The sequence below is a fragment of the Mustela nivalis genome, assembly GCF_964662115.1.
Source record: "Mustela nivalis genome assembly, chromosome: 1".
In the NCBI taxonomy this organism is placed as follows: domain Eukaryota; kingdom Metazoa; phylum Chordata; class Mammalia; order Carnivora; family Mustelidae; genus Mustela; species Mustela nivalis.
The window spans coordinates 215089050-215103294 of NC_139020.1; the positions used below are offsets into that span (position 1 = coordinate 215089050).

At 64.7% G+C, this 14245-nt stretch overlaps 1 protein-coding gene across 3 annotated transcripts; it reads left to right on the forward strand.

Moving 5' to 3' along the window:
• The first annotated feature begins 694 nt into the window (after window positions 1-694).
• Window positions 695-13583, forward strand: MED16 (mediator complex subunit 16). Of its 3 annotated transcripts, none has more exons than XM_082737777.1 (15): window positions 695-844; window positions 2683-2861; window positions 3609-3716; window positions 4084-4253; window positions 5024-5455; window positions 5976-6081; window positions 8117-8272; window positions 8371-8582; window positions 9184-9390; window positions 9602-9812; window positions 10166-10299; window positions 10788-10980; window positions 11255-11471; window positions 12393-12476; window positions 12895-13583. In XM_082737777.1, the coding sequence occupies exons 2-15, from the start codon at window positions 2729-2731 to the stop codon at window positions 13019-13021; spliced, it is 2490 nt and encodes an 829-aa protein (XP_082593903.1). In that variant the 5' UTR covers window positions 695-844; window positions 2683-2728; the 3' UTR covers window positions 13022-13583. The 3 variants fall into 3 exon arrangements, 2 of the variants coding, with proteins under 2 accessions (XP_082593903.1, XP_082593904.1); XR_014313580.1 differs by having other exon boundaries at window positions 698-844; window positions 10788-10985; window positions 12895-12940; XM_082737778.1 differs by having other exon boundaries at window positions 754-844; window positions 2673-2861.
• Window positions 13584-14245: the final 662 nt, after the last annotated feature.

The following is a 14245-nucleotide window of genomic DNA, read 5'->3' on the forward strand; positions in this document are numbered from 1 at the left end:
TCTGGGTCCATTGGCTCTGCTGCCCTGGCTTGTCCCGTTCCCAGGTGTCCAGGTTCGAACCCCAGCTCTGCCACTTCCCAGCCGTCGAGGGTCCAAGAGGGTCCAAAGGTCACTGGGAGGAGCCTCCTGGGGTGGCCCGAACGAAGGACCCCAGCTGACCCCAGCTGTGGCTTAAAACCGCAGGAATTTATGGTCGCTCTGGAAGCTGCAAGTCCAAACTCCACCTGCGGCCGGGCCGGAAGCTCCAGAGGAGGGTCCTTTTGCCCCTCGGGGTCCCTGGTTTCCTTGGCTCGTGACCGCCACTTGGCAGCCCCGGTCAGAAGGTCCCGCGTCCGCAGACAGAGCAAAATATGGAACGCTTCACGAATTTGCGTGTCATCCTTGCGCAGGGGCCATGCTAATCTTCTCTGTATCGTTCCAATTTTAGTATATGTGCTGCCGAAGCGAGCACGGAAGCAAGCTCCGCCCGGGAGCTATTTATAGTCCGCAGGATGGATGACTTTACAGAGAGGGTGGATTTTCTAAAGAAAGGGTCGGCCACCTATTTTCTTTCGTTTATCGCAGAACATAGAGAATAATGAAAAGGAGCCTTCACTAGAGTTGAAAAGGCGTCCACTGTTCCACCAAATACAGCTCTGGTGGCTGCTGGGACGCTACCAAAAGGCCTATGCAAATGTACCGGAAGCGGGGCGGAGTCACTGCCTTCCCAGAAGTCCCTGGGAAGCGGCCGCGCTGCGCGGGCAACTCGCTGGTCCCGGGGAAGATGGCGGCGCCGGAGCCGGGGAGCTAGAGCGAGTGCGCTCGGCAGCGGCTGCCCGCTCGGCTTGGAGTCTGGGCCGGCCCGGTGAGCGCGGGGCTGCGGGGCCGGCGGGGTCGGCTCGCCTCCGGCCGGCGCCCGCGGCCGGGGAAAACGCAGCCCGGAGAAGGCGGGCCCGGTGGGCCCGGGGCGGAGCCCGCGGCGGCAGAGGGCGGGCCTCGGGGGGGCGGCGAGGGCTCTGGGCACGCGGCTGGGGCGCGGGCGGGGTCCGGGGTGGGTGCGGAGACTGGCGCGGAGCCCGGGGCGGACTGAGGGCGGGGCACGGAGAGCCGGGGCGGGCGCGGGGGGACGGGGCCCGAGGGTCACGGGGGGTTGGGCGGGGCTCCGGGAGGGCCCGGGTCCGGCGGCGCGCGAGGCGCTGGGGGTCTGGGACGGGGTCGCAGGGCTTAGGCCGGTGCGGGCTCTAGGGGCAACCTGGGAAGCGGAGATCGTAGGGGACGGAGGCTTTGGGGGCGAGACTTGAGACTCGCAGGGGCTTGTGGGCGGGGCTTGGGTGTCCCCGTCGGGACCTAGGGGTGGCGACTGAGAAAACCGGGTGGGTGGCCTCGGGGCCTCCCGCGAAGGAGAGGTCAGGAGCCCGTGCTCGCCGCTGGCGCGCGGAGGGCCGTGGGGAGGCTTCGCCCCCGGGACCGCCGTCCGCCTTCCAAGCCCCGCCTCCGCTTCCCTGGAGGCGGTGTCCTCGCGGCTCTGGCGCGTCTGCCCACGGGCCCCGACGCGCATTGCCCCGACCTCTTCGTGGCTCCACCGCGTCCCTGGCTGTGCGCTCCAGACCGCCAGAGAGGCCCTGTGCGAGTGTGGGTAGCTCGAGGCCCTCTGGGGGCCCCCGCCCACTGGGGTGAGACCCGCCAGTGCCGCGTGGGACTGGCCGCCTCACCTCCTGCCCCCACCTGGCCCCCTTTATCCCTTCGCGTATCTGCTCCAGCCCGAGGGGCCTCTTGGCCGCTCCTCCGACACCCGAGGGGCCGCGCACCCTGCCCGTCCTGGTGCAGGTGTTCCTCCGCCTGCCGGGACCTTCCCCCAGGCATGTGCGAGTCTGGCTCCCTCACCGCTACACTGGGATGCTGTTTTCTTGATTAGGCCTCCCTGTTCCTCCATGTTTATTTTATTTTATTTTTTTTTAAGATTTTATTGGGGGCGCCTGGATGGCTCAGTCGTTCATGGTCTGCCTTCTGCTCCGGTGGTGATCCCGGGGTCCTGGGCCTGAGCCCTGCGTGTGGCTCGGCGGGAAGCCTGCTCCTCCCTGCCCCCCACCCGCTCCCCCTGCATGTGTTCCCTTTCTCGCTGTGTGTCTCTCTGTCAAACAATAAAATCTTTAAAGAAAAAAGAAATAAAAAAATAAAAAAATTTATTTTTTAAATAAGATTTATTTATTTACTTATCTGACGGCAAGATCACAAGTAGGCCCAGAGGCAGGCAGAGAAAGAGGGGGAAGCAGGCTGCCCACCCAGTGGGAGCCGGACATGGGGCTCATCCCAGGACCCTGGGACAGGGACTGAGCTGAACGCAGAAGCTCAATCCACTGAACCACCCAGGCGCTCCAAAGATGTTATTTATTCGAGAGAGAAATCACGAGTCAGGGGGCAGAGACAGAGGGTGAGGGAGAAGCAGGCTCCCCACTGAGCAGGGAGCCGACTCGGGGCTCATCCCAGGACCCTGAGATAGGATGCCAGCTGGAGGCAGACGTGTAACTGACTGGAACCGCAGGTGCCGTCCCTCCGTGTTTAAAATGCAGCTGCCCTTAACATGGCACGCGAGACTCTAGGGCAGGGGTTGGGCTCCTTTCATTACTGGGGGTAAGCCAGCATGCAGCGTGGAGCTTGGCATCCTGCGGGCACTCAGTGAGTGTCCCTGTCAATCTCCCTCAGGAGCTGCTGACCGTCCTCAGTGTGTGAGCTGTGGCCTGTGAGCACAATGGATCTGGCTTACGTCTGCGAGTGGGAGAGATGGCCCAAGAGTACCCACTGCCCGTCAGTGCCCCTGGCCTGTGCCTGGTCCTGCCGTAACCTCATTGCCTTCACCACTGACCTTCGAAATGACGACCAAGGTGTGTCTCCTTGCCCTCCAGCCCAGCCCCCCCCCATCCCCAGTGTCCTACTGGGGGGCCTCTGGGTCTCCAGGCCTGCCTCGGAGCTGCTCCTCTCCCATGGGGGCCCTCTCAGGCTTTTCTCCGCTGTCACCGGGGTTGGTGAGGACCGGAGCCTCGCAGGTGTGCGCAGGACAGATGCATTGCGCTTCTGCATCTGGTGCTGGGCCAGAGTGGGGGAAAGACCCTGGAATCACCCCTTTGGGATGGAGCGGAGCAGGGGCGTGTGGTCTCCTAGGGCTTGGAGACTTGATGCCCAGTTTTCCAGAGCTTACATGTCATTATCTTGCTTTTGGAAGCCTCAAAGTCACTTTGTTGGGACTTGTTTTTTGTCTCTTGTTAAAGACTGTGTGCCTGTTAGAGAAAATTAGAAAAGCAGAGAAATTTAGCTTAAGGCAGAAAAGCCACGGAGCGACGCCCACCATTAGGGTTTGGAGGTCGTCTTCTTCCAGTCCTGTTTTCTGTGTCTTTTTGAAAAAATGTGACCACGCTTGTGGTCACCAGCCTGCTTGGTCTCCAGAGGGAACCCAGGAACACAAAAGCCTGTTCCGCGCTAGCACTGGGGCCGTCTACATGGTTAGCAGCAGAGCAGCCCCCTGTCGTCCCCGTGGGGGGGATGTTCCCTGGTTTCCTCCTGAGGCCTCCTGGGGTCAGCAGAAGCTTCAGCGTGTTAGGGCTGCTGTGCTGAGCGTGCGCTGTCCTCTGCAGACCTCACCCGCATGATCCATATCCTGGATACGGAGCACCCCTGGGACGTGCACTCCGTCAGCTCGGAGCACAGCGAGGCCATCACCTGTCTTGAGTGGGACCAGTCAGGTGAGGACGGGCCAGGGGCGGGTGGTCCGGAATGGCTGAGGGAGACAGTGGTGCTCATCCTTGATCGTAAATCTCAGAGTATCAGAGTATCGGGCTCTGTCTTCCTGGTGACGTCCCCAGAGTCCACGGCAGAGACTAGAAGCCTCACCCTGCGGCTTTGTGGCCACTGCTGTTCACACTCCCCGGGGGCACCCTTGTCAGGAGCACGCCTTGTGCCCCTCCTCTGCTCCCCTGCCACCCGGCCTGCTCCTCCCAGGCCCTGGCGTTCTAGCGGCCGTTGTCCCAGCCCACCACGAAGGTTGGTAACCGCGAAGGTTGGTGACCATGAAGGTTGGTAACGTAGGTTTGCTGCCCCCACCCCCAACAGGCTCCCGGCTCCTGTCAGCCGATGCCGATGGGCAGATCAAGTGCTGGAGCATGGCGGACCACCTGGCCAACAGCTGGGAGAGCCATGTGGGCAGCCTGGTGGAAGGAGACCCCATTGTGGCCCTGTCCTGGCTGCACAATGGTGTGAAGCTGGCCCTGCACGTGGAAAAGGTGGGTGTCCTACCTGAGCAAGCAGGTGCAGTAGGTGAGATCATTCACCCTGTTTATCTACCTGCTCCTCTTGATATGGCTCCTCCTCTCCCACGACCAGCATCCTTTGGTTTCTCTAGTCCCGGGCCCAACTCGTGCTTGCAATCAAGCCGTCAGTATCTGCGTCTTAAGTGAGTTACCCATTTAACTGATGGCTACTGTCCTCAGTCAACCTTTCATTTAACTGATGGCCACTATCCTCAGTGAACCTTTCATTTAACTGAAAGCTGCTGTCCTTAGTAAACCACTCATTTAGCTGATGACTGCTGTTCTCAGTGAATCTCCCGTGGTTGGTACGCTTAGGGAATCTTCGATGGTTGATGTTGGTTCTCAAAATCCAACCCAGTGGGTTTTTTTCTTTTTTTTTTTTTTAATGGTTTTATTTATTTATTTGATAGAGACACAACGAGAGAGGGAACACAAGTAGGGGGAGTGAGAGAGGGAGAAGCAGGCTCTCTGCTGAGTGGTGAGCCCGATGTGGGGCTCGATCCTCAGACCCTGGGATCCTGACCCGAGCTGAAGGCAGGTGTTTAACAACTGAGCCACCCAGATGCCCTCCCCCACCACCACCACACTGTTTAGTTCAGTAATATCCTAGAATTCCTCTTTCTGGGCCCCCAGAGCAGGGTTGTCAGGTCACAGAGGGCAGAGCCCTGAAAGCTGGTCAGGGCCCTTAGCTGGGGTAGGGATTGGCAGTAAACAGACCCCATGCTCCCTTCTCCCCTCCGTAGTCAGGTGCCTCCAGCTTCGGGGAGAAGTTCTCCCGCGTCAAATTCTCACCGTCACTCACGCTGTTCGGCGGCAAGCCTATGGAGGGCTGGATCGCAGTGACGGTCAGTGGCCTGGTCACCGTGTCTCTGCTCAAGCCCAGCGGGCAGGTGCTGACTTCCACGGAGAGTCTGTGCCGGCTGCGTGGCCGTGTGGCCCTGGCCGACATTGCCTTCACTGGTGGTGGCAACATCGTGGTGGCCACCGCGGACGGCAGCAGCGCCTCCCCCGTGCAGTTCTACAAGGTGTGCGTGAGCGTGGTCAGCGAGAAGTGCCGCATCGACACCGAGATCTTGCCCTCGCTCTTCATGCGCTGCACCACCGACCTCAACCGCAAGGACAAGTTCCCCGCCATCACCCACCTCAAGTTCCTGGCCCGCGACATGTCCGAGCAGGTGAGGCCCTGCCTGGGGGGTGACCCCCTCTGGCTGCGGCAGCAGAGCTCCACACGCTTCCCGTCTCCAGCGCTGGGGTCCGGGGTCCGGGGTCCGACGTCCGACATGGACCTCACAAGGCTGAAACTCCGGGGTGGGTAGGGCTGGTCCCCCCGGGGCCCCAGGGAGACCCGGCTCCTGCCCTTCCCTGGCCTGTGGCCCCCACTTCATCCTCCCCGCCAGTAGCACGGGGTCCTCCTGTCTCTGGGACCCCCATCTGCCCTCTCCTTCTCTCTCTCGAGGACCTGGTGAGGACGCCAGGCCCCAAAGCCTACGGGTCCGGAACTTGGGATGGGGTCCTCTTCGGGGACCTCTTTGTGGCCGTTGGTCAGCGGTCACCCAGGGCTCCAGTATAAGCACATGTCAGTAAGGCCCCCGACTTCATGAAGCTCTGATAGTTTCTGTGGCTGCACCCTGCTTGCCGCCAGGGCCATGTCTGCCTTTGCGGCTGCACCTCTTTACCGGCTGCTGCTGTCCTCAGGTGCTCCTGTGTGCGTCCAGCCAGACGAGCAGCATCGTGGAGTGCTGGTCCCTGCGGAAGGAGGGGCTCCCGGTGAACAATGTTTTCCAGCAGATCTCACCTGTGGGTGAGTCTTCCCACGCCCAGGGGCACTGGGCTCCCAGCACAACATGTGAGAGCTGTTCTGAACGGCTGCATGTCGGCCCGTGCTGCTCTCTTCCTGCCTGCTCTGCGGCCGCTTTATTCCTGTCCTGGAGAGCCTCCTGTGCTGGGGCTCAGACCAGAGGTCTGCCCGTCAGCCCACAGGCGGGTGGCCTGACTGCCTCACGTCTGATGCTTCCTGCAGCAAGCATGTGCCTGCTTGAGGGAACAGCAGTGCAAAGGTCCTGGGGCAGAGGCCAGGAGCTAGAGTGGCTGAGTAAGGGGAGGCACAAATGGGCACTGCAGCTGGAGTAGGGGTACCTACAGCCCCCTGGGCCACAGAAGGCACTTAATCCTAAAAACCACAGACTCCTCCAAAACGTCTGGTATGTGGTGAGGAGACCGGGGCCCAGAGGGCGTGACCAAGTCCGCTCGGAACATACCTACTGCCCCCCCCCCACTGTCCCTGCAGCCACATGGAACTCCAGTGGCTCCAGATGGCAGCGCCCCCCCTCACCCCCCACCAGTGGACCCTGGGACATGCTGGCGCCGCTTGAAGCCACAGAGAAGTCAGGAAAGCCCCTGGATGCCCCCCGCCCCCCGGGGCCCACACACAGAGATATTTCCAGTAGATGCCAGCTGGGCTCTCTGCTGATGAGTGCTAATGGAGCCCAGAGTGGCTGGCTGTGCAGGGGGTACTGCACGGAACCGCTGATGAAGCTGTGTCGGGGGCCCCACGGCTCCTGCCCTCACCGGGCGGTTACATAAGCTGCACACCATGGGGCAGAGCGCTTACCGCGAAGACTGTCCCAGCTGCCCTGTCCCCAGACCCCGTGAACTTGGGGAGCTTGTTGGTGGTAGGCAGAGCCGCAGGTGTGTGTGGCCCCCTGCCCTGTGCAGACGGTGACCAGCCCCAGGGCCAGCCTGGCCATAGCCATGACCTAGCATTTGTGCCCGATCCAGGTGCAGGTGGTTCGGCAAGCTGCCTGGACGCCGCTACGGTTGCTCTTCCCCCTCTGCTGTCCCTGTTAGGTGCTGTATTGCCCTCCGAGGCCTTAGGCAGTCCCAGTGCTCTCTGGGCCTCAGTTTCCCTGGGGGACAGTGCTTGCTAGGACTCCCTCCCTGGGCCCATGGCAGGTTTTTAAGTGGCGACAAACCATTCAGGGTGGAGTTCTCAAGGTAGAGAGGTGGCAGGAAGAAGCTGTGTGACAGCTGTCGCCATGTGACATACCAGCCCCGAACTCAGTAGCTCAAAGCGCAGCTCTGCGCTCTGCTGGGAGGGCCACCTCTGCTGCTCCGCCCCAGTGGTGTGTCTGCTCTCACCCGCCAGATGGCTCGGGCTGCTGTCGGCTGGGCCCCTGGTCTACCCCCGTGGCACGTGTGTCCCTGTCGGCTGGGCCCCCGGTCTGCCCCTGTGGCACGCATGTCCCTGCAGGCTGGCCCCGGCGTGTCCCAGTGCGCACTCCTGAGTCTCTGCTTACGTCCTGTTTCCCGAATACCGGCAGCCAGGCCAGATGCACGGAAGCCGCCTGCCCGCCGTCGGGGCTTTCGCCGCCAGGGGTGTGGGTGCGAGGGGCGCCGATCTGTGGCACTGTGACCGTCCAGCTCAAGCCTCATGAGGCGGGTAGAGCTGGGGTCCCCCCGGGACCCTTAACGTCACAAGAAAACCCCACGCAGGCTGGCCAGGTCTTGAGGGGGCGTGTGGTGGCGGGGTCTGGGTTGTGGTCTGTCTGCTGGTGCGTTGGCTCCTGCCGGGGATGGCGGCCTCACTCCCACCAGCCCCGTCCTTGCCGTCCCGTGGAGTCCAGGGCAGGAGCAGGTTGGTTCAGCTGCTGTCCCCGGTCCGTCGTGAACCGTGCAGCTGGCTGGGCCGTGGAGCGCTCTGAGTGGTCACTCTGGACCGGGACCCCATGTGTGGGGTGGGGCCAGGGGCGGGGGGTGGGGGGCCCCTGCAGGGGTCTGGCCTGCTGTGCCTCTCATCCTGTTTTGCTTTCCTGCCCACCCCCTGCCCCCGTTTGCAGTTGGCGACAAACAGCCCATGATCCTGAAATGGCGGATCCTGTCGGCCACCAACGACCTGGACCGCGTGTCCGCCGTGGCGCTGCCGAAGCTGCCGATCTCGCTCACCAACACCGACCTGAAGGTGGCCAGCGACACCCAGTTCTACCCCGGCCTCGGTACCGCCCCCTCCCCCAGGCAGGCCCTGCCGGCCCCGACTGCCTGCGAGTGTCCCCGGCCCTCCGCCCGGCTCAGCCGCCCGCGCTCCCACACACAGGGTTGGCCCTGGCCTTTCACGACGGCAGCGTCCACATCGTGCACCGGCTGTCACTGCAGAGCATGGCCGTCTTCTACAGCTCGGCCACCCCGCGCTCTGCCGATGAGCCGGCCATCAAGCGTCCGCGGGCCAGCGGCCCTGCTGTCCACTTCAAGGCCATGCAGCTCTCCTGGACTTCGCTGGCCTTGGTCGGCATCGACAACCATGGGAAGGTGAGCTGTGAAGCTGTCGCCTGGCGTGGGGTGTGAGGGGCGGGCCCCGGGACTGGGGTCCCTGCTGCTCCAGCGGCAGTAGGTTCCTCACCAGTGGGGTAGGGCTCAGAGAAAGCTGCACTGTGGCCTGGGGCACAGAGTAGGTCCCCTGCCAGCAGGGGCCGTGAGGACGGTGGCTCCACCGCCAGGACGCAGGAGCTCACTAATCCTCACTAATCCTTGCTCCTGGGGGCCTCGGTCTGGACGACGGGTGCGCTGTGCACGCTTGCCCTCCACCCCAGGCCGTGCAGACCCTGGACAGATCAGCTTCTGAGAGCCGCTTTTCCTCATGCCTCCTGCCTGAATCCACTTCCCTGTGGCCCCGGCCTCGGCGTGTCCGTGGGCAGGCCAACCAGCGGGCCTCTCCTCCCCGCAGGGGTTCTGCTGCCGGAGAACACCCCCACCCCGCCCCCCGCGGCTGGAGAGTGGATTTGCGAGGCCTGTGGAGGGGCGTGGGGGGCCTGGGGTCACTAGGTGCGGGGCGGGGCCCGGGTCCCCTCCCTTGCTCCCTCCCTACCCGAGGGCGCCGCGGGGCTCGGCCCTCACGGGCGGCTCCCCCCAGCTGAGCATGCTGCGCATCTCGCCGTCCATGGGCCACACGCTGGACGTGAGCCTGGCCCTGCGGCACCTGCTGTTCCTGCTGGAGTACTGCATGGTGACGGGCTACGACTGGTGGGACACGCTGCTGCACGTGCAGCCCGCCATGGTGCAGAGCCTGGTGGAGAAGCTGCACGAGGAGTACACCCGCCAGAACGCCGCCCTGCAGCAGGTAGCGCCGCCGCGGCCCCGCCCCCTGGGAGCCCGAAGCCCCGCCCCCCAGCCCTGCTCGTCCTGGTCTGCGCTGGGGGCCAGAGGTGATGGGCCTGCCCCACGGCTGCCCCTCTACCCTGCTCTGGCAGAAGCCGCTTCCCGGGCCCCTGGGGGAGGGGGTGGGAGTGTCCCTTCCTGCCAGCTGCTCCCACCCCCCTGCCCCCACCCAGGTCCTATCCACCCGGATCCTGGCCATGAAGGCCTCACTGTGCAAGCTGTCCCCCTGCACGGTGGCCCGTGTGTGTGACTACCACGCCAAGCTCTTCCTGGTGGCCGTGAGCTCCACGCTCAAGTCCCTCCTGCGCCCGCACTTCCTTAACACCCCTGACAAGAGTCCTGGTGACCGGCTGACCGAGGTCTGCAGCAAGATCACCGACGCCGGTGGGTCCCGCCCCAAGCCCCTTCACGGGGTCGTCCTAAGCCCCACCTGAGGGGAGGGGCTGTGGACCACCCAGGCACAGGGTGGGGGCGGTCACCCAATGGCGTGGATGCAGGCCGGCCCTCGGGGCTCGCGGCAGAGCTGGAGACCGATGCTAGCCGCAGGGGAGCCTCAGCCGGGCCCTCCCGACAGCCACGCTGACCCAGGGTCCTCTTCTTCGAGGTGGAGGCCTGGGGCGCGGCTCTCCACGGTGCCGCAGGGTGCAGAGCTAGGCGGGCCCGGTCTGCGTGTGCTGCGGGCACCGCCAGGCCATGGTGGGCCTGACTGCCCGGGTGTGCCTGACTCCCCGCCCCAGACATCGACAAGGTCATGATCAACCTCAAGACAGAGGAGTTCGTCCTGGACATGAACACGCTCCAGGCGCTGCAGCAGCTCCTGCAGTGGGTGGGGGACTTCGTGCTCTACCTGCTGGCCAGCCTGCCCAACCAGGTGCGCCGTCCGGGGCGGGCCCCGTCCCCTCTGCTCTGCCCCACCCCCCCTCACCCTCTGCAGCGGCCCCCTTGCGCCCCCACTGTCCCTCTCTGCAGAGGTGCCCTGACCCGTCCTCTCCCCGGCCCACCCCCCAGACGCACCCTGCACAGGACCTTGGGCATTAGCTGTGTGCACCCACTCTCCCTGGGGGCTTGTGCAGACGGGTCTGCGCCACACCCGCTCTGACCTCAGTTCACGAGGGTGGCCAAGTGCGTGTCTCGGCCCAGGTTTAAGGCCGTCGTCCCCCCGCCCCGGGAGCGGTGTGAAGTCCCTTTTTCCCCTTCCCCACACGGGGTGCTGGGGTGACCACTTTGCCTCCTCCCGGCACCGCGTGGTGGCTGAGTATGCGCTCCCAATGCCGGGGGCCCAGTGGCCTGTTGGCCCGGGTCTGCCCTGGCCCATCTCCCCACGCGCCAAGGTGTCCAGCCGAGGGCCTCTCCCTGCAGGGCTCCCCACTGCGGCCAGGCCACAGCTTCCTGCGGGACGGCCCCTCTCTGGGCCTGCTGCGCGAGCTCATGGTGGTCATCCGCATCTGGGGGCTGCTGAAGCCCAGCTGCCTGCCCGTGTACACGGCCACCTCGGACACCCAGGACAGCATGTCCCTGCTCTTCCGTCTGCTCACCAAGCTCTGGATCTGCTGTGAGTCCCCGGCCCTCGGCTCTCAGGCCCCCAGCCATGGTTCAGGTCCGGGCCCGGTCGCCCCCCACCCCTCGGGTCACACCGGCTCGGGCCCCAGCGCCCAGCACAGGTGCTCTCAGAGCGGCAGCCGTGTGCTTGTCCCGGCCGGCTCGTCTCCAGGTGGTGTCCTCTCGTTCCCAGCCCCCTGCCGCTGGGAAGGCAGCCGGGTGCCGGTCGGTCCTGGGGCCTGTGCCTCCCCGGTGGGCAGTACGTCGCCTCGGTCCCCTCCCCACAGGCCGCGACGAGGGCCCCACGAGTGAGCCGGACGAGGCGCTGGTGGACGAGTGTTGCCTGCTGCCCAGCCAGCTGCTCATCCCCAGCCTGGACTGGCTGCCCGTCAGCGACGGCCTGGTCAGCCGCCTGCAGCCCAAGCAGCCTCTGCGCCTGCACTTCGGCAAGGCCCCCCCACTGCCCACCAGCGCCGGCGCCCTGCCGCTGGACGGCCTGATCCGGTGCGTGCCCACCCTGCCCTGTGGCCCCTGCCTGCGCCGGGCCGGCCACTGCCCTCTGGCCTCAACCTGGACGCTGGCCCCCGGGATACCCCTGCCCCCTTCTCCACCCTGCACTCTGTCATCTGGGGGACACCACTGTGCCTCCGCTCTGCTACGCGCCCCCGCCCCCCGCCCACCGTGTGGAGAGTCACGTCACTGCCCTTGACTCGGGCTCCAGGCCCTGCAGAGTCCGACCTTGTGCTGCGTGGCCTGGGGCTTGTGGCCCGCGGTGGAGGAGCCTAGTGCAGGCGCTGCAGCGCAGCCCGGGGGGGACAGACTGTAGCCTCCGGCAGGGTGTCCTTAGGGCCAAGGGGCTCCTTCCAGACCCCGCCACTGCTGTTGGAACGTGTAGGGTCAGCCTTCGGGGCCCAGCAGCACTGCAGGGCGGTCTCTGTCCCCGCCCTTCAGGCAGGAAAGTTGCGTCGACCCAGGGTCGTGCAAGGGCTCCCGTGTAGATGCTCAGGTGACCGAGAGACTCGCGTGAGTTCCCCACGCAGTCTGTTACCTTGGGTGGAAATTTCCGAAAACAGATAAGCCAAAGGAAGACAGGCCTGCGCGGCCCCTCCGGGTGATGTGCCCTGTGAGCTCCGGTGTCTTCCTGCCTGTCTCACGGGGTGGGACTGCCCCACGCGTCCGCGTCCACGTCGCGTTTGTGTTTGGGTTTCAAGATAAACTTGAAGAAAAGAGGATTGATCACAAAGAGATTTTAAGTTCTGTGTTTTAGAAACATTCAGACTTACTTAATACCCGGGTAGCCCCAACCAGCCCCCAGGACCCCTCCCACAGGCAGTCCCACACCTTCCGTCACCCCCGTGTCTGCAGCGGAGGGCCCGCATGTCACGGGGGTCTGCCAAGCCGCTCATGTGCTCTCTCGTCCCCCAGGGCTCCGGGCCAGCCCAAGGTCGACCACCTGCGCCGGCTGCACCTTGGAGCCTTCCCCACGGAGGAGCGCAAGGCTTGCGCCAGGTGAGCGCTGCCTGCCGGCCGCTGGGTGCACGGTCTGGGTCTCTGCCCCAGGGGCAAGCAGGGGTCTGTGTCCTGGTGAGCGCTCATAGCCTGTGCCCGCCCCCCAGGGAGCTCTCCAGGTCCGAGAGCACAGAAGCAAGCGTGGGCCCTGGACTGATAGAACCTCAGTGGTTGGCTCACGATCCTGGACACAGGCTGTGGCTCCCAGGGTCGCCCTGCTAGGGAGCTGCCAAGCCGGGACTTAGAAGCCCCACGACCCTCGCTTGTTCACTCCCAGAGGGGAGGGGGGCAGTGCCTGAGCTGGGCTGTAAGGGTGTGCGGGAAGCAGCTCAGCGCCGGGGGGAGCTGCATGTGCCAGGGCCCCACGGCAGGTGGGACAGCCCCAGCCAGGGCCTCAGCCTCCCGGCTCTGCCCCCAGGTGTGGCTGCGTCACCATGCTCAGGTCACCCAATAAGACGACAGCCGTCAAGCAGTGGGAGCAGCGTTGGATCAAGAACTGTCTGTGCGGGGGGCTGTGGCGGCGGGTGCCCCTCAGCTGCCCCTGACGGGCCCTCGCCGGGGACGTTCCATGCTCTTCGGACCTTCGTCAGGCGCCCCGAGAAACAGCTGTCCTGGGAGTGTGGTTCTCTGCCCAGTCCAGCGAAGTCTGTGCCCCGTCAGCGGACCTGCAGGGGAGGACGTGGCCTGGGGGCGTACGATGGTCACCCACTGCCCAGTGGGTGCTGCTTTTTTCTCTTCCTCGAAGCCTAACGGTGGCTCCCAGGCGGAGGGACCCCGGCCACCTGTCCGCCCGTGCCAGGTGTGGATGGAGATGGGCCTGTGGATCCCATGGCCACGGGCAGGACCACAGCACATGCAGTGCCCTCCCTGGGTGCCCAGACCTCCAGCGGCTCCTGTGGAAGCCCCAAGTCCTGGCTCTGGGGCTCCAGGGCAGCCTGGGCCTCTGTCTAGAATGTGCCATGCGAACCTGCGGGCTGTCGGGCGTTTGCGTGGGTGCTGCCGGTGACACCAGCAGGGGCACTAGCTTCCATCTCTTCCAGCCGCGCCCGTGGTTCTGACCTTAGCAGGCCCAATAAACGTCCCGCCAGCTCACAGGGACGGCTCACAGGTGTCCTGTCCGTGTGGAGCTGCTGTGCCTCCCTGTTCCCGTCCCTGTTCTGGGCTCTTGTGCCCTCGGGTCTCACTGTCTTGCTGTCAGCGTTCCCTGAGCACCTAGTGCTAATCACGAGGTCCTTGCGGGGAGTCCCAGGCTGGGCGCAGTGGGGGGGCGGGGCGTCTGCGGATGCCCGAGTCTACCTCTCCTGGTCCCCCGTGTGCCCCCGCAATCGTCCCGTCCCCCCACTGCACACCGAGGCCTCTGGGTTTCTGGAAGCTCGGGCCTGGTTCCCTTGGGGTTCTGCCTTCTCTTGACAAGTACTTTCCCCAATTATGTCTTGCTCCGCGGACCCCAGACAGCGCCCTGCCTGTGGAGCGCTAATTGGTTCTCTTGTTCTCCTGCAGGAGCACTGAGGGTGGGGGGTGCAGGCCAGGTGGAGGCCCCCGGGAGGTAAATGCTGCCTATATCTGTGTGCTCAGGGCTCTTTGAGCCCTGTTACCTGGCTGGGCCCTGTGCCCACGAGGGGCTGGCTGTCGGAGCTGATGCTCTCTGTGGGGATTTGGCACTCGTGGGCCCACGCTGGGGGCAGGGGTGAAGGTGGTGCTGCCTGCCTCTCCATCTGCTCTGCTCATCACCATTGCGGTCCCCCTTTAGTGACATGGGGACCCCAAGG